The following is a 27,728-nucleotide window of genomic DNA, read 5'->3' as shown; positions in this document are numbered from 1 at the left end:
TTGAAAAAAGTGCTAAATATGTTCAAACCTACTTCTTTGTTGGATGCATGCATATCCATTCACACACAAGTATATCTTCTGTGGTGGTATAAGAGATAGAAGTGCCCTGGAAAGTGACATATAATGAGATGATGATTTGATATATTACAGACAGGTACAGAAATTGCTCATGTGAAAGTCCAGGATGGAATAGCAACAATATTATGAGACAGGCACAATGTAAAGGCTGCTATACATTTTAGCATTTGGCCAAAAGCCTTCTTGTGAAGTAGAAAGCACGCATTGACCACTGTCTCTGGCTGCTGTAGCTGGACTGAGTTGTAAGTGTGCCTGATGGGAGAAGAAATGTGATGTGGGTGGTGAGAGTAAGGAAGAAGCGTGGGGAGGAGATGTGTATGCATAGCTGGAATAGAAGGCTGTGTTGTGCTGGAGTGGGAGTAGGTGAGTGGAGGACAGGGAACAGTGAAGGTTGGGGCCAGGGGGGTTGTTGGAACATAGACTATATTGCAAGGCAAGTTCTCTCTTGCTCAATTCATAAAAGCTGGTGTTGGTGGGAAGGATCCATGTGACACAGGCTGTGAAGCAGTCATTGAAATGAAGGATGTCATGTTTGGTCCACTTGTTTCTTGGCCACATTGTTGGTGGCCATTCATGTGGACACACAGCTTGTTAGTTGTCATGCCCACATAGAATGTAGCACAGTGGTTTCAGCTTGGCTTGTAGATCACATGATCGCTTTTACAGGTTGCTCTGTCTCTGATGGGATAGGGGATGCCTATGACCAGACTGGAAATGTGTGGTCGTAGGTCTTGCATCTAGGTCTGCTGCAAGGATATGCGCCATGACAGAAGGGGTTGGGATCCAAGGTAGAGTAGGAATGGACAAGAATATTACATAGATTTGGTGGGCAGCAGAATATCACTGTGGAAGAGGTGGAGCTGATAGTATGTAGGGTATTCCTCATTTTGTGGCACAGTGAGAGTAGTTGAAAACCTGGTGGAGATCCATTTGCTCCTGTTCTGGATAGTACTGAGCCAACAGGGGAATGCTCCTTTGTAGTTGGGTGGTGGGTTTATGGAAGGTGGTAGGTGGTGTTTCTGTATGGGATTCAGAGAATAATTTCAGCCTGTAAAGACCTCCCAACCTTGTACGGAAATAGGTCTGCCACTCTTTGTCTCACCAGGCAGTTACCACCACCCACATATGAGATGTGATTGAATAGCAGCGCTAATGTTTGCTTTTCATAAAGAATCTTTTTTTCTTCTTCTTCTTCTTCTTCTTCTTCTTCTATTTATCAAATCAACTTTGTCCCATTAAAGTAATCCCCCTGAGATATGATATACTTGTGGCAGTTCTTTTTCCAATCTTGATAGCAATTCTCTAACTCAGTTTTCATTATGATGTTCAGCTCCATTACCGATTCTGTTTTTATCTCATCAGTGGTGGCAAAATAATGTATAATGTCCTTTCATGGTTCTCTCCAGCCTTGGGAATAGGAAGAAGTCACAAGAGGCAATGAACACAGTGGTTGAAGCAACATAACGGTTTTGTTTTTTGCCAAAAATAAATAAATAAATAAATAAATAAATCTGGAAGGAGCATTGAAGTATTAGTGGAAGCATTATCATGAGTCGCTTTGCCACAATTCTGGTCATCTTCTTCGGTTTACTTCATGCAAACAGTGCATAACTTCCAGTTAGTATTCTCTATTGATCATACAACTATGAAACAGGTACCATGACACACTATCACATTGTAACTGAAGAAAACAATGATAGAAACCTCACATGCGATCAATTTTTTTAAATTTTTGTTCCCCATGCAGTTTCTATTGGGATGATTTGCCTTTGGTTTTGACATCACACTCATACACCCATGTTTCCTCACCCGTTACAACCTCCTTTGGAAGTTCTGGATTACCGTTGACTTCATTCAGCAATTCCTGGTTCGCAAGATATCATGTGAAAAAAGGGCAAGTTGCATTTCGCAGGAGCAATGCTTTCTAAAGCCATGCTGATGCATGGACAGCAACTTCTCTGTCTCAAGGAAATTCATTATATTCAAACTGAGAACATGTTCGAGAATCCTGCAACAAACCGATGTCAAGGATATTAGTCTGTAATTTTGAGGATTTGTCCTTCTACCCTTCTTATATACAAGCGTCACCTGTGCTTTTTTCCAGTCTCTCAGGACTTTACATTGGGCAAGAGATTCATGATAAATGCAAGCTAAGTAAGGAGGCAATGCAGTAGAGTACTCTCTGCAAAACCGAATTGGAATCCCATCAGGACCTGGCAATTTATTTATTTTCCACCCATTCAGCTGCTTCACAACCCCAGGGATGTCTATCACTATGTCCTCCATACGGGAATCTGTACGAGACTCAAACGGCGGTATGTTTGTACGATCCTCCTGCATGAAAAATTTCTCAAATGCTAAATTTAAAATTTCAACTTTTGTTTTGCTGTCTTCCGTTGCCAGGCCAGACTGATCAGCGAGTGACTGGATGGAAGCCTTCGACCCGCTTACCGATTTTACGTAAGACCAGAATTTCCTTGGGTTTTCAGCAAGATCTTCTGCTAAGATATGACGGTGGTAGTGGTTGAATGCTTCGCCCATCGCTCTTTTTACAGCAGCACGAATCTCTACTAACTTTTGCCTGTCCTCATGCTCCAGATCTTTCTTGTACCATGAGTGCAACTGCCTTTGCTTCCTGAGCATTCTCCGAATTGCGCTGTTAAACCACGGTGGGTCTTTTCTGTGCGTAACTCACTTTTTCGGCACATACTTGTCCAATGCGTGTTTTACAGTGTGTTTAAAATTTGTCCATAATTTTTCCACGCCCATCGTACTGGAAGTAAATGAAGTCGATTCATTTACTAAGTGGGATGCTAACAACTGCTTATCTGCTCTTTCTAGTAGCCATAGTCGTAGTGACAACATCATGATCACTAATCCCTGTCTCAACACTGACACCGTTGGTGAGGTCTGGTCTGTTCATGGCTACCACATCTAAAATATTTCCATTACGCATTGGCTGTCGATTTAGCTGCTCAAGACTGTTTTCGGATAATGTGTTCAAAAGTAATTCACACGATGGCTTGTCTGTACCACCTGTAATGAATCCATAGACATCCCAGTCTATACTAGGTAGGTTGAAGCCGCCTCTTACTAATATAGCATGATCCGGGTACTTCTGCGATACAGAATGTAGATCCGAAGTATAAAGCAAAATATTCCTGTTACTGTTAGTTTTATTATTGGTCACAGCTTGTATCTCAGGATGAGGATGGCAGGCTGAGGACTGGAGTCACCCAGATACAAAGCCACTCTGCACAAAACAGTGTGCCCACATTCAGTTTATCACTATTGATACTGTTTTGTTTATGCAGTCTTGCAAATAAATTATTTAATAATGTAAAACAATATCAATCACTGTCTACCCTACATGCATGTTATTTAATGATGTAACACCTACATGCATGTTATTTAATGATGTAATACTACTTACTATCTGTTGGCAGCAGGACCATTATGAAAATGTTTGGTTTCCTTTTTATGTATTGCAACTTCCCATTTGTTTGCCTGAAAAACTGAGTCAGCTTCCTTCTGTAATGAGTAAGATTTTGAGCTTAGGAAGAGTATAAAATATTATTGTTATCATCCATTACAGAATTTGCGTCGAAAGCTGTGCATGTTAAACTGTCGCTTTCGGGATGGGGAGTTCCACTGGCCCCAGAGTCAATCCTTCCAGCAGATTAATAGTGAGGATCAGTGTGCACCCTGGATGCAGTTTTTAGGCAGTTTCCCACCTCCCACCAGGCTGGTACGCACATCCTGCTTCAGTTACATGATTCACAGACATTTAGAAAACTTTTGCCCTCTTTTACACAGACACATGAGATACACACATTCTGTCCTGGGGAGGTAATGAGGGAAACAACAGGAAATGTGTCTGGCTACCCCTGAAATTAACCTCCGTAAATAACCCTGCACTGATTTGGTGTAGAGACATAAGAAAAAGAAACTATTATCATGTACAGAGATATGGTGTAAGGTTTCCCAGAAAAGAAAAGAAAAAAATATATTATAAATTGACATAAATGTTCTATTGTTATTATTGGTTTTTACTTATGTTACATTTTTTTACCAAACCTCTACTCCGTATCATCTCAATTATCCTCCACTATATAAAATATATTGCTCAGCAGGTACATTGTAAACTTTGTTTTAGGAATCTCCTTTGGCATTTTTTTAACAATTTTTTCCCCTGGCAGAAAATACTGTTTTAAGTTGTATATTTATTCATTAAATTGAGTCTAGATTTTGTCCCATGTTTATGAGCAGAGCTCTTTTTGCAGTAATTGTCAAGATTATTTTTGATGATTTCTGTTTATTTGTGAGACATTTATTGTGAAAGCTAGGGTTTTTTACATGTCTTATTTCCTTCTGGTAGGTACAAAGAAGTTTGATTTGAGTAAAGTTTCATGTTAGAGACACTTTCGTTTGTAGATGTTTCTACTGTTAGAATGACTCTGTTGCCTGTCCCTGCCTTATATCATTATTGTATAACTATAATACTAATTTCAAACAGTGGAAAATCCAGGATGGAATGTAACAATACCAGAGAAGGAAAGTTGCTACTCACCATACAGCGGAGATGCTGAGTCACGATAGGCACAATAAAAAGATTCACAAAATCATAGCATTCGGCCATTAAGGCCTTCGTCAGCAGTAGACATGCATACACACACGCACACACACACTCACACAAATGCAACTTGCATACACGTCTGCAGTCTCAGAGAGCTGAAACTACACTGCGAGCAACAGCACCAGTGCATGATGGGAGTGGCGACTGGGTGGGGTTGAGGAGGCTGGGGTGGGGAGGGGCAGGGATAGTATGGTGGGAGTGGCGGACAGTGAAGTGTTGCAGTTTAGATGGAGGGCAGGAGAGAAGGTGCAGAGGGGGAAAGGGTAAGAAGTGGATAGGAGAGAAATCTTTGCTATCTGGATTGAAGGTGAGGACACCATATCCACATTCCTCCAGAACCTCAACAACTTCTCCCCCATTTGCTTCACCTGGTCCTACTCAACCCAACAAGCCACCTTCCTAGATGTTGACCTCCATCTCAGAGATGGCTACATCAATACCTCCGTCCATATCAAACCTACTAACCACCAGCAATACCTTCACTTCGACAGCTGCCACCCATTCCATACCAAGAAGCCCCTTCCGTACAGCCTAGCCCCCCTTGGTCGTCGCATCTGCAGTGACGAGCAGTCCTTCTCTAAATATACTGAGGGTCACACTGAAGCCTTCACTGACCATAATTATCCTGCCATCCTTGTACAGAAACAAATCTCCCATGCCTTATCTTTCCAGTCTCCCACCACCTCCCAAAGTCCCACAGTCTGGCCACAGAGGAGCATTCCCCTCGTAACTCAGTACCATCTGGGACTGGAGCAACTGAATTACATTCTCCTTCAGGGTTTCGATTACCTCTCATCATGCCCTGAAATGAGAAATGTCCTACCCACTATCCTTCTCACCCCACCTACCATGGTATTCCGCCGTCCACCGAACTTACACAATATACTCGTCCATCCTTACACAACCCCTACTCCCAATCCCTTACCTCATGGCTCATACCCCTGTAATATACCTAGATGCAAGACCTGTCCCATACATCCTCCTACCACCACATACTCCAGTCCGGTCACTAACATCACCTGTCCCATCAAAGTCAGGGCTACCTGTGCAACCAGTCATGTGATTTACAAGCTAAGCAGCAACCACTGTGCTGCATTCCATGTAGGCATGACAACCAACAAGCTGTCTGTCCGCATGAACGGCCACCGACAAACTGTGGCCAAAAAACAAGTAGACCACCCTGTTGCTGAACACGCTGCCAAACATGATACCCCTCATCTCAATGACTGCTTCACAGCCTGTGCCATATGGATCCTTCCCACCAACACCAGTTTTTTTGAATTGCGCAGGTGGGAACTTTCCCTCCAATACATCTTACGTTCCTGTAACCCTCGTGGCCTCAACCTTTGTTAGTCACTGTCCTCACCCATCCAGCCCCCTCCCTGTTCCCATTTCAGCACTACATTGCCATCATTTCACCGCCACACCCATCTTTTAATTTCTTTTTATTTCTCTCCTTTCCATTACTTAACCCTTCCCCCCTCCACTCCTTCTCTCCTGCCCTCTGTCTAAACTGCAACACTTCACTGTCTGCCACTCCCACCATACTATCCTTCCCCCTCCCCGCCCCAGCCTCCTCCTTACCTCCTCCCAGTCGCCACTCCCATCATGCACTGGTGCTGTTGCTCGCAGTGTAGTTTCAGCTGTAGACATGTGTGCAAGTTGCGTTCACGTGTGTGTGTGTGTGTGTGTGTGTGTGTGTGTGTGTGTGTGTGTGTGTGTGTGTGTGTGTGTGTGTGTGTGTGCGCGCGCGCGCGTGTGTGTATGCGTGTCTACTGCTAACAAAGGCCTTAATGGCCGAAAGCTATGATTGTGTGAATCTTTTTATTGTGCCTATCGCGACTCAGCATCTCTGCTATAAGGTGAGTAGCAACTTTCCTTCTCTGGTATTGTTAAAATACTAATTTCTTTTTCTTGATAAATGCATACTGAGTGTACTTTTGCCTTTTATGTTTTAGTGTCTTTCCTGTCTCTTTACACACTTCATGTTTTTCCCAGACCATTTTCTTAGCACACGTTGTTCTTTCCCAAGAAAGCATTTACTGATACTGAAGATCAGATATTCACTATATATATTTTTTTAATGTTTGACTGTGCCCAGCCGTGAGTGTTCAGGTTTTGGTGACTGGTCCATAGATGCATTTATTCTGCCTTGCTAATTATTATATGATTTTTTAATGATATTTGTCATTTATTTTTCACATTGTGCTTGCCTAGTACCTGTAAATTTAAAACCCAATTACTCTTTGTCGTTTCTACTAGTGCGAGCCAAAGGAATTTATTACCAGCCTTTCTGTAATTCAAGATATTTGTTATACTCATCATTTAAAGACAATGTGTTGTTGAGTTTACTGAAGTATTTGAACCATTATTCAACATGTGTAGTGTTGAAGAGAAAGTCATTTTGCAGACTTTTGTATAAATATGTTAATCAAGTTTTCCTTCATTCCTACTGTAGAATTCAGTATCAGAATCAAGCAAAGTCTCTAAAACTGAAAATATGGGGCAGAAAATTTACCTCAGAACAGAATAATGTTGTATTAAAAAGAATTACTAGAATTGCAATTCTTGGCATTTCAGAAGCAGTATATAGATTTTTTTTTACCCCTCATTTGTGGCTCAGTTGTTAAAATACAATTATTTATTCACAGAATTTTTTGAACATGTTGCTGAGGAAGCAAAGATAGATGCAAACATGCCAGTCATAATGAAGAACGCTGTTTATGCTCGTAAGAAATTAGCTAAGAAAGCAAGATCACAGGTGATAGAGCAGTCACGCCAGGAAAAAGCGAAAACTTTAGGTAAAATAAGCTAAAACTACTCTGTTGCTAACTGTGTTTGCGCTGTGAGTAAATATTATGTTCACAAAAACTGTAAGTTTTATGTATGCTTGTGATTTTTGTTTCCGAAGAATTTTTTTAATATACTGACTCACTTCAGTATTTGCTGCTTTATTCAATAGTTAAATAACTGTAGATTTGCTTTAAGAATTATTCCATTACCATACGTAATCCGGTTACACAGAATTGACAAATTCCTCAATTTCTTTATCTCTGTTGGTTCGTATGTTTTAAACATCGATTTATGTGCACTCGTACTGAATCCATATCTCTCAAAATGTGTAAGTCGTGTTCTAGCAGCTATTTTTTGTATATGATCAAATACTTTTAAAGAATCTATGTTATTACCCTCCCCTCCCTCTTCTCAGTTTATCACCACTTATTACCACTGATAGTGTTTTTGGTCATAGAAAAAATGCAAAACACTACGATATTTCATTTTCTGGTATGGGCGTATGAAATCATTTAGTTCAATTGCAATAACAACACATCTTCCCATCAACTATTAGCTTAATACTTAGTATCAATACCAGGAATAAGAACAATCTACATAGAGACCTAAAATCACTTACCTCAGTCCAAAAAGGGATCCGATAGTCAGGAAAACACATTTTCAATAAACTGCCAGCAACCATTAAAAACTTGGTTTCAGACAAAGCAGGGTTTAAACAGAGTTTGAAAGATTTTTTGATAGGCAACTCCTTCTACTTTATAAGACAAATGTCTTAACAGGAATGTTAGACAACCCTAAGTAAAAATGCCTGTTAGATTTCAATTTTGACAGCACTTGGTCACAACAGTCAAGATCAGGTACTTTGTGTATGATAAATTTATTAAAGGTGCATAACAACATTTCATTGTGACAGTGTATTAATTGTGTAGATATTAGCAGTTACAGCTTACTGTAATGTATTCATCTATTTTGACAATCTCTTGACAAATGATCACAATAGTAAGTATTACGTTCAATTTTTTTTATGTTATACTTTCTGACATGTTCCACATCCAAGAGAATCATCTCATTTTTGGGTCTGTGTAACGAAAATTGAATCTAATATAATCAGCTGCAGCCAGCACAAGGAGGACACCAAAGTTCAGCATGACGGGACCAGTAAGAAGTGATAGTTTGTGGTTGTAAATAAACGTGAGAAGGAAAATGTATGAAAAGACAAGCGAACAAAATTAGACAGAGAGAAAAAATACTCCTTCCATTCTTTTTATTCCACTCAGAATTTCCAGTATTATGAAAATTAAAGTAGAATGAATTGTTGACCATGTATGTTTAGAAATCTCTGATCTGGAGGAAAATTAGTCAGATAAAGTATAACTCCAGCATACTCTAATGTTTGTATCCATGCTGTTGACAAGGGATCTCAGATCGATTCCATACTCCTAGATTTCCAGGAGGATTTTGATGCCGTTCCTCACAAGCGACTATTAATCAAATTGCGTACATATCGAGTATCGTCTCAGTTGTGTGACTGCATTCTTGAGTTCCTCTGAGAGAGATCACAGTTTGTAGTGATAGACGGTGAATCATCGAGTAGCACAGAAGCGATATCTGGCATTCCGCAAGGTATGTCATAGGCCCTCTGCTGTTCCTGATTAACATAAATGATCTAGGTGATAATCTGAGCAGCCCCCTAGATTGTTAGCAGATTCTGCTGTAATTTACCATCTAGTAAAATCACCAGACAATCAATTCCAATTACAAAATGATCTGAAGAGAATTTCTGTATGGTGTGAAAAGTGGCAATTGGCACTAAACAAAGAAAAGTGTGAGGTCATGCTCATGGGTACTAAAAGAAATCTGATAAATTTTGGGTATATGATAAATCGCACAAATCTAAGGGATGTCAATTAAACTAAATACCTAGGAATTACAATTATGAGGAACTTAAATTGGAAAGGCCACATCGATAATATTGTGGGGAAGGCGAAACAAAGACTGCGCTTTGTTGGCAGAACACTTAGAAGATTTGACAAACCCACTAAAGAGACAGCCTACATTACACTTGTTCGTCCTCTGCTGGAATATTGCTGCGCAATGTGGGATCCGTACCAGGTAGGATTGATGGTCGACATCGAAAAAGTGCAAAGAAGAGCAACTCGTTTCATGTTATTGCGCAATAAGGGTGAGAGTGTCACTGATATGATACACGAGTTGGAGAGGCAGTCACTGAAACAAAGGCGGTTTTCTTTGCAGCGAGTTCTATTTGTGAAATTTCAATCGTGAACTTTCTCTTCCGAATGTGAAAATATTTTGCTGACACCCACCTATGTAGGGAGAAATGATCAGAATAATAAAATAAGAGAAATCAGAGCTCGAATGGAAAGATTTATGTGTTCATTTTTCCCACATGCCATTCGTGAGTGGAATGGTAGAGAAATAGTATGAAAATGGTTCTTTGAACCCTCTGCCAGGCACTTAAGTGTGAGTTGCAGAGTAACCATCTAGATGTATTATAGGTCCCATCTCCAAAGTCCAACAAAACTCTAATCCCCACTCAAATCGCAGACCTACCTCCCTCTCTCTCTCTCTCTCTCTCTCTCTCTCTCTCTCTCTCTCTCTCTCTGTGTGTGTGTGTGTGTGTGTGTGTGTGTGTGTGTGTGTGTGTTTTAGTCTGTCACCTTCTGAGGAGGACATTGTCTAAAAGCTTAGTTACATTTCAATGCCAGTCTACTGCTGAACTATATGATGAGTAGTTACAGCCTTCCATTGTTCTTTTTGTGTGGGTCAATGCGAGTGAGATGGAAGAGAGTAAATAACTATCATTTTATAGATTTCCTCCTCACTGTGTGACAACAATTTAGTCAGTTTATCCATATTTGTTTATTTTAATATGTATAAGGGTGCTAATAACTTTTTTGTTACCGACAAATGAACAGTTGTGTTATACTTAAGTGTTTAACGCCATAGTTCATAATGTTATTAACACTTTTGAAGGCGCCTGTTCCTGCATGGCAAATGACTTACTGAATGTATTCTAAATTTTTTTGTGCTTTTGGACTGTCCGAAATTTGTTATTGGTACTGGTATTCTGTTATTGTTTACATCTGCTGGACACATGAAATGAAACAAGCTCCAGTTTTTTTGGTTGTTTAACCGCATTTGTAATGACACTGTGTTTCTTTTGTAAACGTATAGAATAAACCATTACAAGAGGCCTCTCACTCTTTAATATCAAAATGTATATTGGTAAATTTTGTCACAGGTGATCAGAGAAGTTGTGGTAGCAAAACAGCTAATTTGCATAGCTACTGGTGTAAGGATGTTTTCTGTTCAGGCCAGAGAGAAATATTTAACCAACAATTTTAACATAGTAAAAGGTAAAGTGCAATGAAACTGGATTTTCAGAGGGGAACTTTCATTTGCACAAGCAAATATACTAAACGTGAGCTTAACATGTGTATTTCAGAACTCTTGGTGCAAATAAAAGGAAACACTGGGAAGTGAAACCATCAGCTTCTATGCTAGTGTACACCACCAGGCACACTGCAGATCAGTCTGTCAGTACAACATAAATTCCACCATTAAGATGAAATCATCAATAATATTTCAACATAGAAGTGAAAATGTGCTATATATGTATATGGACAAAAATATGGAAACACCAAAAACACAACAGATTACCATGCCCAGTATGGTACAGCAAAACCATTGGCTTTTGAAACAGCTTGTAGTTGTCTTGGAATGGATAAATACAGGTCCTGCATAGTTTTCAAAGGAAATTTACACAATTCTTCTTGCAAAATAATAGTGATTTCAGGTAATAGTCATGGAGGTGAATTGTGATTATGCATTCTTCTCTCCAAAGTTGATCACAAAGGTTCAATAATATTGAGTTCTGGCAACTTGGTGGTCATGAGAAGTTTGATAATTCACCCTTGTGCTCACAAAACCACCCTCGGAAAATACAAGCTATGTGAACAGGAGCCTTTCATCTTGGGACACAGCATCAGTGATGAGGAACACATTGTACCCTGGGATGGACCTGATCAACCAAAATGGTCACCTAACCCTTGGCAGTAACTCATCGTTGCAGAGTACCCACGAGGCACATGAGTATCACAGTATGGATGCCCAAATCATCACCAAACTAATTATCTCCAAACCCCCTCCAAGTTTCACTCTTGGGACATAAACTCGACCAGAAGTTGTAAACAGTGTGCTGCAAAACTCATCCAACCAAATTACTTACTTCCATTGCCCAATAGTCCAGGTTTTGTGGTTTTGGCCCTATGTTTTCCTGTTACAGGCATTTGCATCACTGATTAATTGTTTTGGAATTACAGTTCACGCTACAATTCACTGCTTAAGGAGCTCCCATCAGGTTGTTTTTGTGCTGACAGGGTTCGCGTGTGCAACATTCAGCAGTGATATTTTCAGCTGTCATCGTCTTATTTTTCCACACAATCCTCTTCAATGACTGTCTCTCATGATCACTCAACATGCACTTTTGTCCTCATTGTGACTTAGCTCAAGATGTTTTTCTACTTTCTCTGTACACGGTATAAATCTTCATTATGGTGCCTCTTGAAACACTAAACACTTTTGGTACCTTGCTTATAGAAGAATCCACCATACAAGCACCAACAATTTGCCCACATTTGAATTCACTTATCTCCGACATAATGCACTCAACAACTACCTACTGTTCTGACCACAACTGACATTTGCACCTGGATTTATGCTCAAGCACGTATTTCTTGCAGTGTTCCCATATTTTTGTCCAGCCCCTGTATATCCATAGCACAAACATCAACTAAAGACAAAAGCATAATATGAAGGAATGGTCGTTCACAAAAAGTGATAAATTAGCAGCATAAAGACGTATTTGGTTAACAACTGTTCATTGGCTACCACATGCCATTGGCTGCCTCCCAACGTAATACAGATATGAATTGCTAATATTGGTTCTGTACTGCAAAACAGTACAGTGTGTAGATGGCCCTTTGTAAAGTTTTGGCACAGATAGTGTTCATAGTTAAATAATATTAAATGTGTTGTAGTGTGATAGCCAGGAAATGTTTCTGTGAAGCTTTACAGAAAAACTGTTTTAGGGCTCAACTTTGAAGACTCTCCATCTGCTGATCAACCCCTCAGAAGATCACTGTCAATAATGATTTCTAAAAATAGCTTAAAGCCACAGCTCACAAGATCAAAATCACTAAGAATGAATAATGGTGAGTATTTATTTTAATACTATTGTGAGGCAGATGCAAAGCATCTGCTTACAAGATCCCAAAACTGGAAGAAAAAGCAGGAGAGCTAATGGAAATGCAAGTACATGTGTGTCTGCTAGTTGTTCTTTCCAAACCACAGCACTGTAGGCCACATGTCCTTTCTCTAATATTGTGTTAGTATCCATCAATATCTGAGTTCAGATTTTATATGTTATGTAATTTGTAACTGAAACAGATTTACTTGTGGAATGTACGTATGCCTTAAAATTACTCAGTCTACCTTTCTAAAATCATTGAAGCATAGCTTTTAGTTTCAGTTAGTGTTTACATAAATAGAACTTAAATCAGTTTGAAATGAATACATATACCACATATTGATGCTTTCAGTAAGTTAACAGAATCAGCTAAAGAGACAGTTGAATCTCTGTTACAGATGACATTCATTTCATATTATTGTGTATAAATTTGCTGGTGAGGGATAAGAAGTTGCAAGCTGCCAATTAACAACTCATCAATACAATCTCATTTGCATTAGAAACATCTGAATATCTCTATTTTCTTCTCTTATATCTGTATTTAAGAAGTATAGTGACAATTCTCTTCCGCACAGACTTATTTTCATCATTGTAAGTAGTGATTAAAATACTGGTCAAAGGAAATGTATGACACAGAAATGGAGTGACCAAGGGAAGAGGGGTTATTGGCATTGGATTACTCCATTAAATCAGGATACAATAGACATGCTAAAGAAACATTATTGAATACCTGAGGAGTACTGGTATAAGAAAAAAATTAGTGGACAAATTCCTTGTCTTTCAGTGCGGGCTGAAAGTGATCTTGAGCCGTTCTACAAACAAATGTGTGTTGAATAAAGCCCATATATCTAATGTTTCCATCCTTAAGCCATTTTGCCACTGAGCCAGATGCAGGATGTATTCAGTGCATCCACTAGCCATCTTGTATTATACTCATGTTGTGAGAATTGCACAGTTTGTAAGCCTTAGTTTAAATTTGTGGGAATTGCACAGTTTGTAAGCCTGAGTTTAAATTAGAGGTGACAGACTGCATTGTAACAACAAAAGTAATCAATGTTTGGAAACATTCTTGTAATTGAATAGATAAACAAAACTCACCAAGCGGCAGCAGGAAAACACACATATAAAAGTATTACGTATGCAAGCATTTGGACCCAGTGGGTCCTCCTCCTGGCAGAGAGGGTGAAGGAGAAGGAAGAAAGGTGAGGCAAAAGGGCTGACAAGATTTAGGAAAAGTGGTAGAATTCAGAAAAGTCACCCAGAACCCCCAGGGAAATGGAGATGTTACTGATGGGAAGAGAAGGAAAGCCAAACTGTAGGGGACTGCACCGGGTGAGATCTGAAAATCTGGGAGCTTAAAGGTGGAAGAAAGTATAATTTGCAAGACAGAGATTACTGCTAAAACTTCATGCATGAGTTAATAAGAGTGAAAAGCTAAGTGCATTGTAGAGGTGGAAGGGAGATAAATGGTTCAGAAAATGAAAGATGTAGAAAACTATAAAATGGAGTGAAGAAAGGAATCATTACTGTGAAAAAGTGTTGAGACCAAGGAAATTAACATAAATTCAGGCTAGGTGGATGGAGACAACAAAGGACATGTTGTAGCATCAGTCCTCACCTTTGGGGTTTGAGAAATTGGTATTTGGTGGAAGAATCCAGATTGCACCTGTGGTGAAAGGCACACCAGGGTCATTACTGTCATGTTGTAGTACATGCTGTGCAAAGAGAGAGCCACCTGTGAAATGACACATCATATACAGATGTTATGTAAACACTTTTCGTCCTTTTACATCGGCATTATTGCCAACAAGTTATCAGTTAGGATGAACGAGCCTAACCAGAGAGAGTGCACCGAAAACACAAGATATCCTGTTGCAGATCATGCACTACATGACAGTCGTGACCCTGATGCATGTTTCACAATGCATGCAATCTAGATTATTATCCAGGACCTTAGTTTCTCAGAATTCTACAGCTGGGAATTAGCGTTAGAACATGTCCTTGGTTCTCGCCACCCACCTGGCCTTAATTTATTTTAATTTATTCACAGTAATTATTTCTTTCTTCATCCTGTCTTAGTTTTCTACATGCTCCTCCATCTCTGTCAGATACAATGCACTTAGCTTTTTGCTCTTATTAACTCATGCGTGATCTCAGCAGTAATCTATGTCTTGCGTATTATCCTTTTTTACACTTTTAAGCTCTCGTGTTTTTAAATACCGCCCAGTGCAGTCTCCAACAATCAGTCTTTCCTTCTCATACTGTCCGGTAAGTCTCCCTGACCCAGATTTTCAGGTGACTTTTCCAAACTCTACCTCTTTTCCTAAACTTCACTAGTTCTCTTCCTTCAGCTCTCTTCTTTCCCTCCACCCTTCTGCCAGAAGAAGGAGTCTCTGGCTCCGAAAGCTCTTTCATATATGTGTTTTCCTGCCGCTGCTTGGTGAGTAGATTTTTTTACCTATCCAGTTAGATTATATTGTAAGAAATAAATGTTTTATAAAAATTCACGTGTGAAATTTGTAACATCATATGTTCAATTAGCTGAATTAAAAATACTGCAATTTGCCTGTTATTTCAGATTATATTATTTTGCTGATTTTAATCTATAAGATACTCGGCATGTTTGTGAGTATACTGATCACTGTTAAACAATAATGGTTATTATATAATGCACAACAGAAGCTTATTTACAGTGAAAATTGTTCCCTACAGTGCTAAAAGGGGTTAGAAAAGTGGAACTCAAATACTGAAAAGAAAAAGTCTATCGTGAAAACTATTAATTATAAGACAAAATTGCTGGGAAATAATCAGTTTCAGGAGATGAAATATTTAGTATTGCCAGTAGACACATACAAAAATAAAAGTACACAATTCTCTCTGCCTTGTGTATGTATTCTCTCTGACTCTCAGTCTCTCTGATGTCTCTTGTCTACCTTTGTCCTCACTACAGGTGAGTTCCTCTCATACTGTAGTCTGATTGACCTGCCCTTTCTTTTTAACTTTCCCCAACCTGTTCTTCTCCTTCCCCACTGAATAAACTAGTAGTTCTCAAAGCTAAGCTAATGTAATGAACCTCCACTTTTATGTGTGTCTATAAGCGGTGGTAAATATCTCACTCTCGAAGTGCTATAAGCAGTTCTTTCTGAACGACATAATAATCTAAGGTTTTAGATAATTTATCAAGGTCTTGGCTAATAATATAGGTTTTTATATTTCCTGGAGATATTCAGTTCACAGTCTGACGTTTGTAGGCAAATTCAAATTTTTGTGTCAAGAACACTAATTTGTTGCTTAGATGGGGATACATTATCCATATGGAATTTATTTTTCCTCTTCTATTGCATTCACGTGTAAGCATACTTCATTTGAAACTGATATTTGTTATTTGCTGTGAGTAACTCTAAAGAATAAATGTATCAGCAAGTAAGAGTAGGTTCCTGAACAGACCTTTAAAAGAGGTTGTCATTAGCTCCACATAATATTATTGCATAAGTGTTTGCATTTGAAAGGTTGCCTTTCCTCATATTTATTTATTATTTGCATCCTGGAACTTCAATTAGTGCCAGAAGCTCTCCAGAAAAAATCTTGATTCTATTTTTACTAGAGCACACTAGTCACTTTGGAGTGCTGGAGTAGTGTAGTACTGGTACTGGGCAGTCATGTGACCCTCCACTGTTGGCATAAACTGTGGCAGTAAAGTGGTGAGCATATACTAGTTGTTTGTATGGAATCAGAACAGGAAGGTGGGCTGATGTGAAGATGGGACAGAATGGCAGAAAGGAGTCATCTTGTTTGGATGTACCCATATGACCACACCGCAAATGAAGTTGTGCAATTTGCTGGTATCTCAATATACACTGTCTAACCTATCTACAAGGAATGACATACCACTAACAGGTATGTAACATGACATAAGAACAGCAGATATAAAAACATCTCAACTGACAGTAACTGGAGATGCCTCATCAGTGACAGTTGGATTCAAATCTTACAAATATAGCTGCTGTCATCGGATGTGGGTACATCCCGACCAGTTTTCGAGGGAACATTGCAGAAGAAGCTGTACGCTACTGACATTTGAAGTCAGGTACCTTACAAAAGGCTGTCGCCCACAGTGGCACATAAAGCTGCACGTCTGCTGCGGGTCAAACAACACAGAAAGTAGACAGACGCTAACATGGCCCAACAAGTTGCCATTTGGACCACCCCTCACTCTCACCCCACTCCGGAAATGGTCCGATAAACTGAGTGCACTGACAACTCGATGAGGTTTTGAACTGACAGTTTGTGAAAGATGTGATGCTGTGATGTTTTCAGGCTGCTTTTTAGATCGTAGCTTCAATCTCTCACATGAAATAGGATATTTGCTTCACCATTCTCAGTGACTAGTTGTAGGGATCAGCAGAAGTAGTGCTTACCCACAAGAGCTTATTTCCTGTAATTGTGTGTTATATTTTCACTAAATTGAAAGACAAGAACATCAATACCGTAAGACTGAGCAGTTTATATTAGTAGATTTATTGTCTATCACTAAATATGAAACTACTTGTTACCAGGAAAGTGTTGCATTTGAAAACACAACAGTTAACTTGGGTTGATTAACCCTAGCTAAATTGACAGGTAGCACTCCCTTCTGCTGACTCCTTCAGTTCTTGCCCTTTCTTTAACATCTTAATGATTAGTATGCCATGGACACACTCTTCTTCCTAGATGACGACAGCTTCATTTTTCAGAGTTGAAGCTGTAGAATACAAATTTTGCATGATGAGTTTTTTACAGTGTAAGAAATGTATGTTTTATGGAATCAGAACAGGAAGGTATGTTGTATAGCCTTACCAGTATACTACAGAGGTTGAGTGAATGCCAGGAAGCTATTTTTGGGAATTTGGGAAGGTAATGACTTAAACATGTAAAGCAATGAAGAGGATTTATTTATTTATTTTGTGGGGCAATGAAACACAGAAATCTATTGCTTGGTACTTTATTGACAACTAGGCACACCCTAGCAAAAAGAACCACTGTCATCAACATGCTATTTCATTTATTTCGATTGAGTTGATCCGGGGTTGCAAGTAGAAGATTGTAATTGGTACATAAGAAAACATGCTTAACTGACAAAATAAGTCTGTAAAACAATGAAATTTTTATTTTGACAGTAACATGATACTGTAATGCAAATATTAACATATTTGTTAGTGCATGAGTGACAGCACTTTATATTTTGCAGGCTATTTCAGAAATTCAACCAGCTCAGATGGACAAGAAGAAGATTCTTTATCAAGGCCCAAAGCAGATGGTAGCACTTAGACATGATAAAAGTGATGAACTGTGTTGCATTTTATTTTCTCTTTTGTTGCTACTTCACCAGTAGAGAGAGATAGAGAGAGAGAGAGAGAGAGAGAGAGAGAGAGAGAGAGAGAGAGAGAGAGTGCAATTGTGTAAATATAGCTACAAAGATTTATGATGAAGATCTGTTATTTTTATATTTGTGGATTCTGGAACTTTTTATTTTAGTTTGTTATTCCATGTCTTTGGTTGGTACTTAGTAGATATTAGGAAGAATGTGAGGCATGTTCAGACTATAAAAATAACAAATTGCAGCTGGTGAAATTGCAGTCCTATAGTGATTTGCTAACTTAATGCCATTTTTGACATCTCAGTGTTGGGTATCTTATAATGGTTCTATTCTAAACTGTTAAGTATACGAACGTAGTTTACCACAAGTTGAGGACACTGTTTCATTCATGCTTACCTTCTTGTTATCTTTATTACTGTCAGGCAAGTTCAAGCATTTAGTGAAGGTATGAAATATTAGTGAATGGTTTCTCATACCTTTACTCGCAACCATCATCAACATATTGATGCACACTTTCTGTGTGGGTTCGACTGGAAGTAACTTCATTGTTTCCTTTCTGTCCTAGATCAAGCCACTCCACGTCTAGGATTTATATTGGATGCCCATGTCTTTTATATTCTTTGGCATTCAGCCCTTACCCAGTATTTTCTTTTGTCTCTTCTTTTGTAGTTTCCATAGTACATTTCATCAAAAATATTAATGATCCACAGTACAAAGGTTAATACATTCTACGTGCTTCTCTATAACTATGTGAGCATTTTGCCTGAACACAAGTGCTCCACTAGAAGTATTACCCTTTCACATCATATTTAAAAGTTAATTCTGCTGATACATTCCATTATGGCTGTGTTGTAGACTTTTCTTTGTGAGAATTTATTTATCAGTTTTATGAAATATTTTGTAAAGATGTATGTGCATAGGCTTACATGACCAAAGTCAGGTTTGATAAAATTCTTCTATGTTGTTTATTATGTCATTTTGTAAAGTAAATCTACATTTTGACAACTATTGCAAGTGGCCTTTAAGTTGTCCTTACATACTCCAATGAAGGCCTCTTGCAGTTGTGATTGAAAAATTAATTTTCCTTCCACTGTGATATGATCTACAACCTGAAAGAATATGATGCAAACTATGTATCTCAAGTTGAAAAGTGGGAACATCATATAAATGTAAGCCTGTTTCTGACAACAATAATTAATTGTTCCTCATAAAATAACTTTCATCTGTACCATTATATTGCAGCCATGTTTCATGGGTCTTTTGTTGCCATCAAATTATTGTAAAACATTCTTTTCCATGTGAATCTGTATGTAAATGTGATAACTCATTTATTTCATGACAAAAATGTTTTAAACAATGCTAAAACAATATTTTTAAGAAATTAAGAATTTGGGAGATTATATACTTTGCATTTCCATAAAAAGATAAATGTAAAGAGTTTTAGAATACTCCAGTATTGATCATCTGAAATTATAATATTAAAAAGACAGTTTATATAAAACAGCCTGTGATATAAGTGTGTGTCTTTAGATCCATAATTGAATTATGAAATGTTTAATCTTTGTGAATGATGTAGAGCAGCTATTTTTGTAGTTGTTAATATTTTTTATGTTTAAATATGTTACATGTGCTTTAAATGGTTCTGAGAGGTTATATGATGAATGAAGCTATCATCCTTTGGGCATCTAAAGTTTTGAATATTTATGTGAATGCAGGATTATGAAAAGAATCAAATTGTATCTGAGAGGTATGTAACAATTTAATGCCACAGGAAATATATTGAAATTTATAGAAATGACATGATGGATAATAATATTGTAAAGTACTGATATTTCCAACAAGACTGAAAAAAAATTATTTGTTTCTACATTCCAGTCAAAAATATCAGGAAAAAATTAACCCTCTAAGTTGTAGTATTCATGACTTGTGCATTCAGTTGACTTTACTTTTGTATGCAGACACAAACTTCTAAAACACTGCAATAATAATCCTAATGTTGTTATATTAACTAGATGCAGAGAAAAATTGTTACTGTGGTTTCCTGACACTTCACTTCATTGCTGGAACAAAGTTGTGAGCAGCATACAGTGCCTGGCAGCCATGTGAGCTATTTGTGGAGGAGTGATTTTGTTGCAGTAGTTTATGAGCTTATAATTAACACAGTCTTTATAAATAAAAAATAAAATGTTACAAGGACCTACTTATGTTACTTTGAGAGCTTGTTGAAAAGAGAGGAAATTAAGAAAAAACTGTTGCGAGGTGACAGAGGAAAGGATAAATTGCTCAGGATATCTATCAAGAGGCACATAATACACTCAAAGAGGGGATAATATTGATACAGGTTGCTAGTGAAAGAAATTTGGATGTCAAAGATGGAAGGCAAAAAACATTTATGGATAAATAATTGTGATGAAATTTTTATTATATCGTTATAATTTGTTAGTCTGTACTTTACTTTCCATTGTGATGAAAATATGTAATACAGTATGTGAACTGAAGATAAATATGTGTTGAGTATGATGAAAGAATACATGAATGGAGATAAAATGTTTACACCTAACATTCGATTGTTACTTTTGTGCTAAAGCTATTGACCATAATGTTTTGAAGCCTTTCTCATAGTGCTGTGATTCAAAACTACCGGTACGCTAGAAGAACATAGCTGCGATGCCCTATCATGATTTAGTTTCTTATTTGAACATTCCTATTTAGTACTATTTTTCTGTTATCTTCTCCATGTAGTCAAATGAAAACCTACATTTACTACCTCTACATCCTTATTATGGTTCCTATCACCCACATGTTGCGTTTCTCATCACGCTTCTGTGTTTTTTTACTCTTCCCACTTTTCTTTGAAGAGGAGGTTATATCTTTATACTAATGGAGTGTTGCGTGGAGAATTTGAAATTTTCAGCTGTTTCCCACTCTGGTGGTGTTGATTAGGGAAATGGGATCTAAGATTTGCTATTTTCTACTTAGCAATATTGTAATTTATCTCTAGACCCATGTGATAAGACATGGAATTGTTTTAACATTCATTTTGATACAATGAATACAAAACAAAACATAAAAACTGAGATCAGATCAACAAATTTGCCACCACGGAGATAAGTGCCCTTGTTTTTGGTTTTAGCTGTTTACTGTTTACGTAAGTTAACAATTAGGCAGTACTTTTCAAATTTTGTCACTGATATTTTGCCTCTGATAATTGTAGAACTCTAAGGATCTTTCAATGTTGGAGTAATCACAGAAGACAGCATTGGTTGCTCCATTTTATCTTTGATTCACATACAAAATAAGAAAAAATGACAGACTGCCCTATACTGGTCTGTGTATGAGTGGTGTGATAGGATGTGTTTCTCTTGAAAATAAAATCTGAGCTTTTCATCTTTTTTATATAGAGAAATAAATCAATTACACTGATAGGCTTTGTACTGTGCTGTAATTAACAAATGACTTCGGACAGTTGTTTGCAATAACTTTCTTTGTGCCTTCAGTGATAGAGTTCCATATATAATTAAAGTGCTAAGAATTGTGATGTCTTTTATCATATTGTCAAACAGTTGATCTTTTTCAAAAACTGATTGACTATTGCTATGTGTGATATATTCTGTGATGTAAGGCTGGTACCTCTCAGCTCTTGATCTGTTATTGGTTATTCATAGATTCAGATTATCATGGGGTTCACTGTTACTTGTTACAAGAAGTATATAATAATGTACACTATAAGAGCATGAAACATTACAATAAAATGCAATGTTAAACTTTTTTGTAACAGTTATGGAATATGGTTTGAAATAATTGTGTATAATATATTATTAATAAATCTCTTACTACAGTATGAAAAGACATATTGACATCACGCCTTTTTATTTTAACGTTGTACCACATAATTTCTGCACTTTCTGTGAAGATTAGTGTAATGAGTTCTCAGCTGAAGGGTAAATTCCACATTAAGATCAGATAAACTGCTTTGTTTTTCTCACACATTTGGATCTGTCAGTGATGGTAGGTTTAGATTTTAGGGAATTATACAGAATTTGTAGTGTAATGTTAAATACATACATTACAATTTTCAGTTATTGTACTTGTATAAATTTTTAGAATAATGCATAGTTCTGAAATAGTTTCTTCAATATTAATATGAAATGCATTACTCTTAAGTACTAGGTATTATGTGGTCCACTGCAGGAGCTCTGAACCATTTCACTCACTGTTAAGTCTACATATATAGCTCAGTAATGTAGTTTTACATTTACCGTAATTTGAAAATGTGGCCGTTTCATTTCACCATGTTCATAAAAATTAATTCCTGTGAAAAAAATACCAATTCATTTGTAAAATACAGTACGTTTTGTGAAACCTTGATTGTTTCTTTTTATTTTAGAAAACAGTATATTGCAAAAGTTAACAAATTAGAATGTATAAACTTTCAGTTGAAATACAATATTCATAATAGACAGCAAATGCAATTATTCTTGGATAGAGGGGCTACCTCTTTGTCACCTTTTTCCTGTTGTTTCAATATAGTGAAGCAAGAGTTCCAAGAATATCAGATGAAGGTCATACTGTAGCATTAGGTACATCTTTGCACTTTTTTTAAAATTCATGTCAGAAGGAGAGATGAAATTTTATATATTTCAAGATTTATCACATTAAAATAAGTAGTGGTGATCACAAGGTAAAGAAGTGACAGAACAAAAGTAAACAGTAAACTAATTTAGATTACACTACAGAAATACAACAGAAATAAAGGGAAACAGCAAATAACACTATACTAAATTACTGAATCAAATAGTTTTCACCCAGTAATGGGCCACATATGCGGGATTTTTGCTCTTGTGAATATAAGCTTTGAAGCACTGTGTGCACTGGGACTTGTGGGAGGTGGTACGTATGTCTCTATGGTCACAAGGAGCTATGTTTAAAAAGAAACATCATCATCTTTGACTGTCTTTGGATCTCCCAGCACCTCTGTGAAGGCTGTCCTTTCAATCCTACACAGCTGTTGCTGTTCATGCTGAGTTGTAAGCAGTGTCACGATGATGTCCACATTTCTGGGATATTCCTACTTCTCCCCTATAGAACTGAAATGGACTGCGGTTAGAGCTAACCGAACTTCTCAGATAGCTTAGTTGTTCTGATTATCCAGTCTCACTGGAGAAAGCCATTGCCTGTGTGACAGCTGATGTTTATTCATTTGAATAATTTCCCTTGCCTTGTGGACATAACTGTGCCAGAGGGGAATTGCTGCCAAGTAATTCTATCTTTTGTAGTGAAATTGAATTAAAAGTGTTGCACTTGCACATGCAATCATCTGTGTGTGTGTGTGTGTGTGTGTGTGTGTGTGTGTGTGTGTGTGTGTGTGTGTGTGTGTGTGTGTGAGTGAGAGAGAGAGAGAGAGAGAGTAAGGAGGCGCTTGCATGTGCGCGTGCATGTGTATGTGGAATAGGGTGCGTGTGCTGTCACTTGGACACTCCACTGACACCTTGTTGCTGTTCTTTGTAAATACAAGGTGTCCATAAAGTTGTGCTATCATTTCAAAAATCATAATTTGGACACTATTAGAGATAAGGTACTGTGGCTCCGTGATTTGTTGTGAAACTTCTTGCAGCTTTCAGTGTTTTTTCTGCTATGTGAGAATTTCAGTGGGTACCCACTCGTCACTCGTACATCATATTTTGAGTTCTGCTCGTGTATGGGTCACCATTCAGCAGCAACGGTTCTGATTCCTTCATTGATTTGTCCACAAAGTGACTGGTATTATGAACATGCAGCTGTGCAATGGAACCATCATAGCCCATCCACCTAATGGGAAACGTGTCATTTAGCACATCTGACACATTCAGACTCCAATATAGGGGTGCACCAGCCTGCTGTAAGACGACAAATGGCTGCAAGTCTTCAGTCCGGTAGCAGGATCTGTTCAGGCATGTCAAAGCAAACATTTCCCCACTACAGATTTCCGATAAAGAATAATGGGTCTACCACCTTAAAAGCTTTGGGCTATGATGGATGCATTCAGGAGTATAGTGTGGGTTAATATTGTGATTCACATGTCCAGATATGTTTCATATGGAAACAGGCACTTTTTCAGGTAGTCATTGTCTGGACATATGGTGGACAGCGTGGAACATGTGAATGCATAAAGCAGAGGATGATTATTGGGCTGCAGTACTTGTATATATATGTTGTATGCAAAAAGTCACAACTGCTCATGTAACAGTTTATGCCGCTTCCTGTGTGATGCACGATGCATTGACTTCTGGAAGCCGCATTGAAATGCAACTTGCACTCTGCCAACATCTGCTTGAGATAAGAGCATGCCAGCAGCTAGCTACCCTACCTTCTCCCCACCTCGGTCCTGTATGCTCCAACAAGCAGCACTTTACCTTCCTCCACCCTCCTATCCCTCCTTTTTGGTGTGGAAGGGATAGCAGCTGTGAAAATGCCAGTACTGTTGGTTGGTTTAAATATGGACAGAGGTGTGGATGGAGCCATCAGAGCAGGTGGTCAACATCCAGGAAGGGGGCATGATGGGTTGAGGAGGACCAAGTGAAGCAGACAGAAGAAAAGTTGTTGACGTTGTTGAAAACATTTTCTAGCAAGATTTTGCACCAATTGAGCAGGCTGTCTAGGAAACAGGGTTGCATCAGTGGAAAGCTGCTGAAAATTCACTCAAAATCATAGACTTGTTAGCACAAACTTTATTACAGAAAAGCTTTCGATTCTTGGTACTCGCAAGATACACATTGATAAAAATTAACCTGTAAATATATTATTCTTTAAAAGCCAGGACACATGTGACCAAGTCCGAACACAAATAACGTTAATGTAAAACAGAATGGTACAGTCAATGGGAACTAGTGACCTAAAGTAAAGTTTCAAAAGAGAACAGTTTCATTTAACTCCTTGCACATCAAACACTACATGATAGTACACTATAAAACAAATCTCGACGGGTCCTTTCCTAAAATATGCAATTCGAAACTATTTACCAGACATTTTTATCATTAACATATACTAATACATGACCACATAAGCTCAACTTTAACCATCTTTGTAGTAGTACATTAGAGGAGATAACAAAATCACTTAACTTCCAATTTAAGAACCACATGGTGTCATCAACAAACAACAGTTGATCATTGGCCATTGGCCATTGGGTACAATAACACTAAGACAGAACAAAACAGAAAAATATCCTTGTAAGTTTAAGCTAGGAAAAATTTATGTACCACCATATCAGTTAAACATGTCAGGATCAGAGCCAGAATATGCACTATCCATTTGGCTGGACAAGAGTACACAAATTACAAACCAATCCCATGCTAGCACAGAAAACTAGTGCACAGAGTATATTCAGGCTTCTACAACAAACGGAAAAGTCAAACTAGTTAACTCAAGTAATATACACTTCAATATGCATGCCTAATTAGTGCTTGCAATGTTAACAATGGACAAGAACACAAGAGTCCAAAATGGGTCTTTCACAAATGTCATACTTGACAATAAAATATGTCAACACTTCCAGAATAGCTTCTTTGGCAATTTCAACATCTAGCGAAAAAGTATGCAAACGTCCAATTGAATGGAGCATAAGCTGAGTTTAGTGCTGTTAATTAATATTTTGAAATGCCCACAAGGATATAAAATCAAAATCCAGCAATTACAATGAAGGCACTGTATAACATGTCTGACCAAACAACAATTAGCTCCAAAACAAAATATAAATCTGTAGTAATTAAAGCTGGACTGGAAGACCATCATGTGCAGGCTATAAGCTTATGTGTAAACACTAATTTGTCTATAATTCTGTGAGGAAAACTACACACATGGGCAGTAATGCTACAGTACAAACATTCCAGAATTATCTCCAACAAGCTAGAGCTAGAGTATAGTACGGAAAATATGTCTGATAAGTTTCAGACTTCCATAAATATATTTAAATATTATTTTGATCTTGCTTTTCCACTGAAGGAAATCTTGTGCTAGAAATTGGTACCTACCCAATATTGCAACATGTTGAAGTCAAACTCTGGAGTTTGGTAGTTACATCAAAAAATATAAATCTATCTTAAATAAAATAATAAAGGAGGTTACGAAATGAGACAATGGATTTTACATAGAAAATCCTTCATACAGAACCAAAGCAATCTGGAAAGTTGTAAAGAAACAAACCCAATCTGAATTATATTAAAGGCTGGCTTGGAAAACATTTATAACCCAGAGGAAGTAGCAAATATGTTTAACCCATTACTGGCCAAAACTCTATCAGATCATTTTTTGCAAACTTTTATACATAAATACGTTACATTGAGTGATTAATTGAAGAAAAAATTGTTTTGAAAATTTTCAGTTTATTAGAACAAAAACTACAGACCGTCCCATTTTTGGGACATTGGCCAAATGCACTATCCAAATTCACAACCTTATTCTCCATGCATAATATTGTAAGAAACAACACAAACAATACATAAAGAATGTTTTAATATTATTGAATGTCTATTCAGTATGAAATGAAGCAAAACACTTGTCGTGCACACCAACATTGCACCTATCACAATTTTTTTCTTTTTTTTTCTTGCAGTAAGCACATCTCTTCTGTGTTTTACTTGACACAATGAAATGATTTCCTGGATCTAGTCGTACATCTGTACTCACCCGTCCTCCCATCAATTTGCTTCCTTGTGGTCCTCTGCATTTTGGTACTGATCCTGTTTTCTTTGATAGGTAAAACATCACTCTTCTCTGTCGGACATCCAAAAGTGAGAGCTTCTCTCTAAAGTACCGTCTACATCTTGTACAACAGACTCAATGTTAAATACATTTTTGTCAATGTCTTCATCTGTTATAACATCTGCATCGGGTGGAATAATCGCTAATTCTACGTCATCATCTTCATCGTCACTCTCTTGATGGTTCGCTAGTTCTGCTAGAATTTCTTCAAGTGTGAGTCCACGCGGCATGTTTTTATCCTCTTGGAATCTTAAAACTCTAATAGAACATGGGGAAAAAAAACCGGATATAAAGAACGTAAAATGCAATTCTTCTCTGTACACTATGTGTATACAAGAATACGGCACATAAACAATAAATGATAGTGTAACATGCCATTGTCCCATTATTGGGACGTATAAAATATATCGATATTGCACATACTTGAAAAAATCTGAAGTATACTTAATCTTACATAGACATCCATATGTTAATAACAAACACGCCCAGACAACTAAATCACAGCTCATTGTCGTCCAGGAACTACCAGCAGACATACAGTGCTGCCAAGTGCGAGAACAAAAAATCGGAAAGTTTATAATTTTCCTGACGTGAAGTACTTAGAAAAAAGTTATTTATTTTACATTTACAGGCATTATAGCAGTTAGTTGAACCTACAGCTGCAACAATAAAGGCTAAAAGCTCCCTTGCTTACGTAGAAATAAGTAAAATATACGCGTCCCAAAAAAGGGACAATGGCCAGTAATGGGTTAATAACCATTTTATAAATGTAACAGAGAAACTACACACACACACACACACACACACACACACACACACACACACGCACACACATGCACACACACAAACCAACTCAC

At 37.7% G+C, this 27,728-nt stretch overlaps 1 protein-coding gene across 3 annotated transcripts in view; it reads left to right on the top strand.

The window, feature by feature from the left end:
• LOC126472401 (pleckstrin homology domain-containing family D member 1-like) overlaps positions 1 to 22,500 on the top strand; it is a 185,571-nt gene extending 163,071 nt beyond the window's left edge. For 2 of the 3 annotated variants that reach the window (XM_050099935.1, XM_050099934.1), the window contains exons 10-12: positions 7,366 to 7,515; positions 12,619 to 12,741; positions 18,004 to 22,500. In XM_050099935.1, the coding sequence (XP_049955892.1) occupies positions 7,366 to 7,515; positions 12,619 to 12,741; positions 18,004 to 18,083 (353 nt within the window). In that variant the 3' untranslated portion in view covers positions 18,084 to 22,500. The remainder of the gene's footprint in view (positions 1 to 7,365; positions 7,516 to 12,618; positions 12,742 to 18,003) is intronic. The other variant, XR_007586406.1, reaches the window with a different exon arrangement.
• Positions 22,501 to 27,728: the final 5,228 nt, after the last annotated feature.

This window comes from Schistocerca serialis, chromosome 1 (genome assembly GCF_023864345.2).
Source record: "Schistocerca serialis cubense isolate TAMUIC-IGC-003099 chromosome 1, iqSchSeri2.2, whole genome shotgun sequence".
NCBI classification, from domain to species: Eukaryota; Metazoa; Arthropoda; class Insecta; order Orthoptera; family Acrididae; genus Schistocerca; species Schistocerca serialis.
Note: the sequence above shows the minus strand (reverse complement) of the source record. Positions and strands in the feature narration are given on the sequence as shown.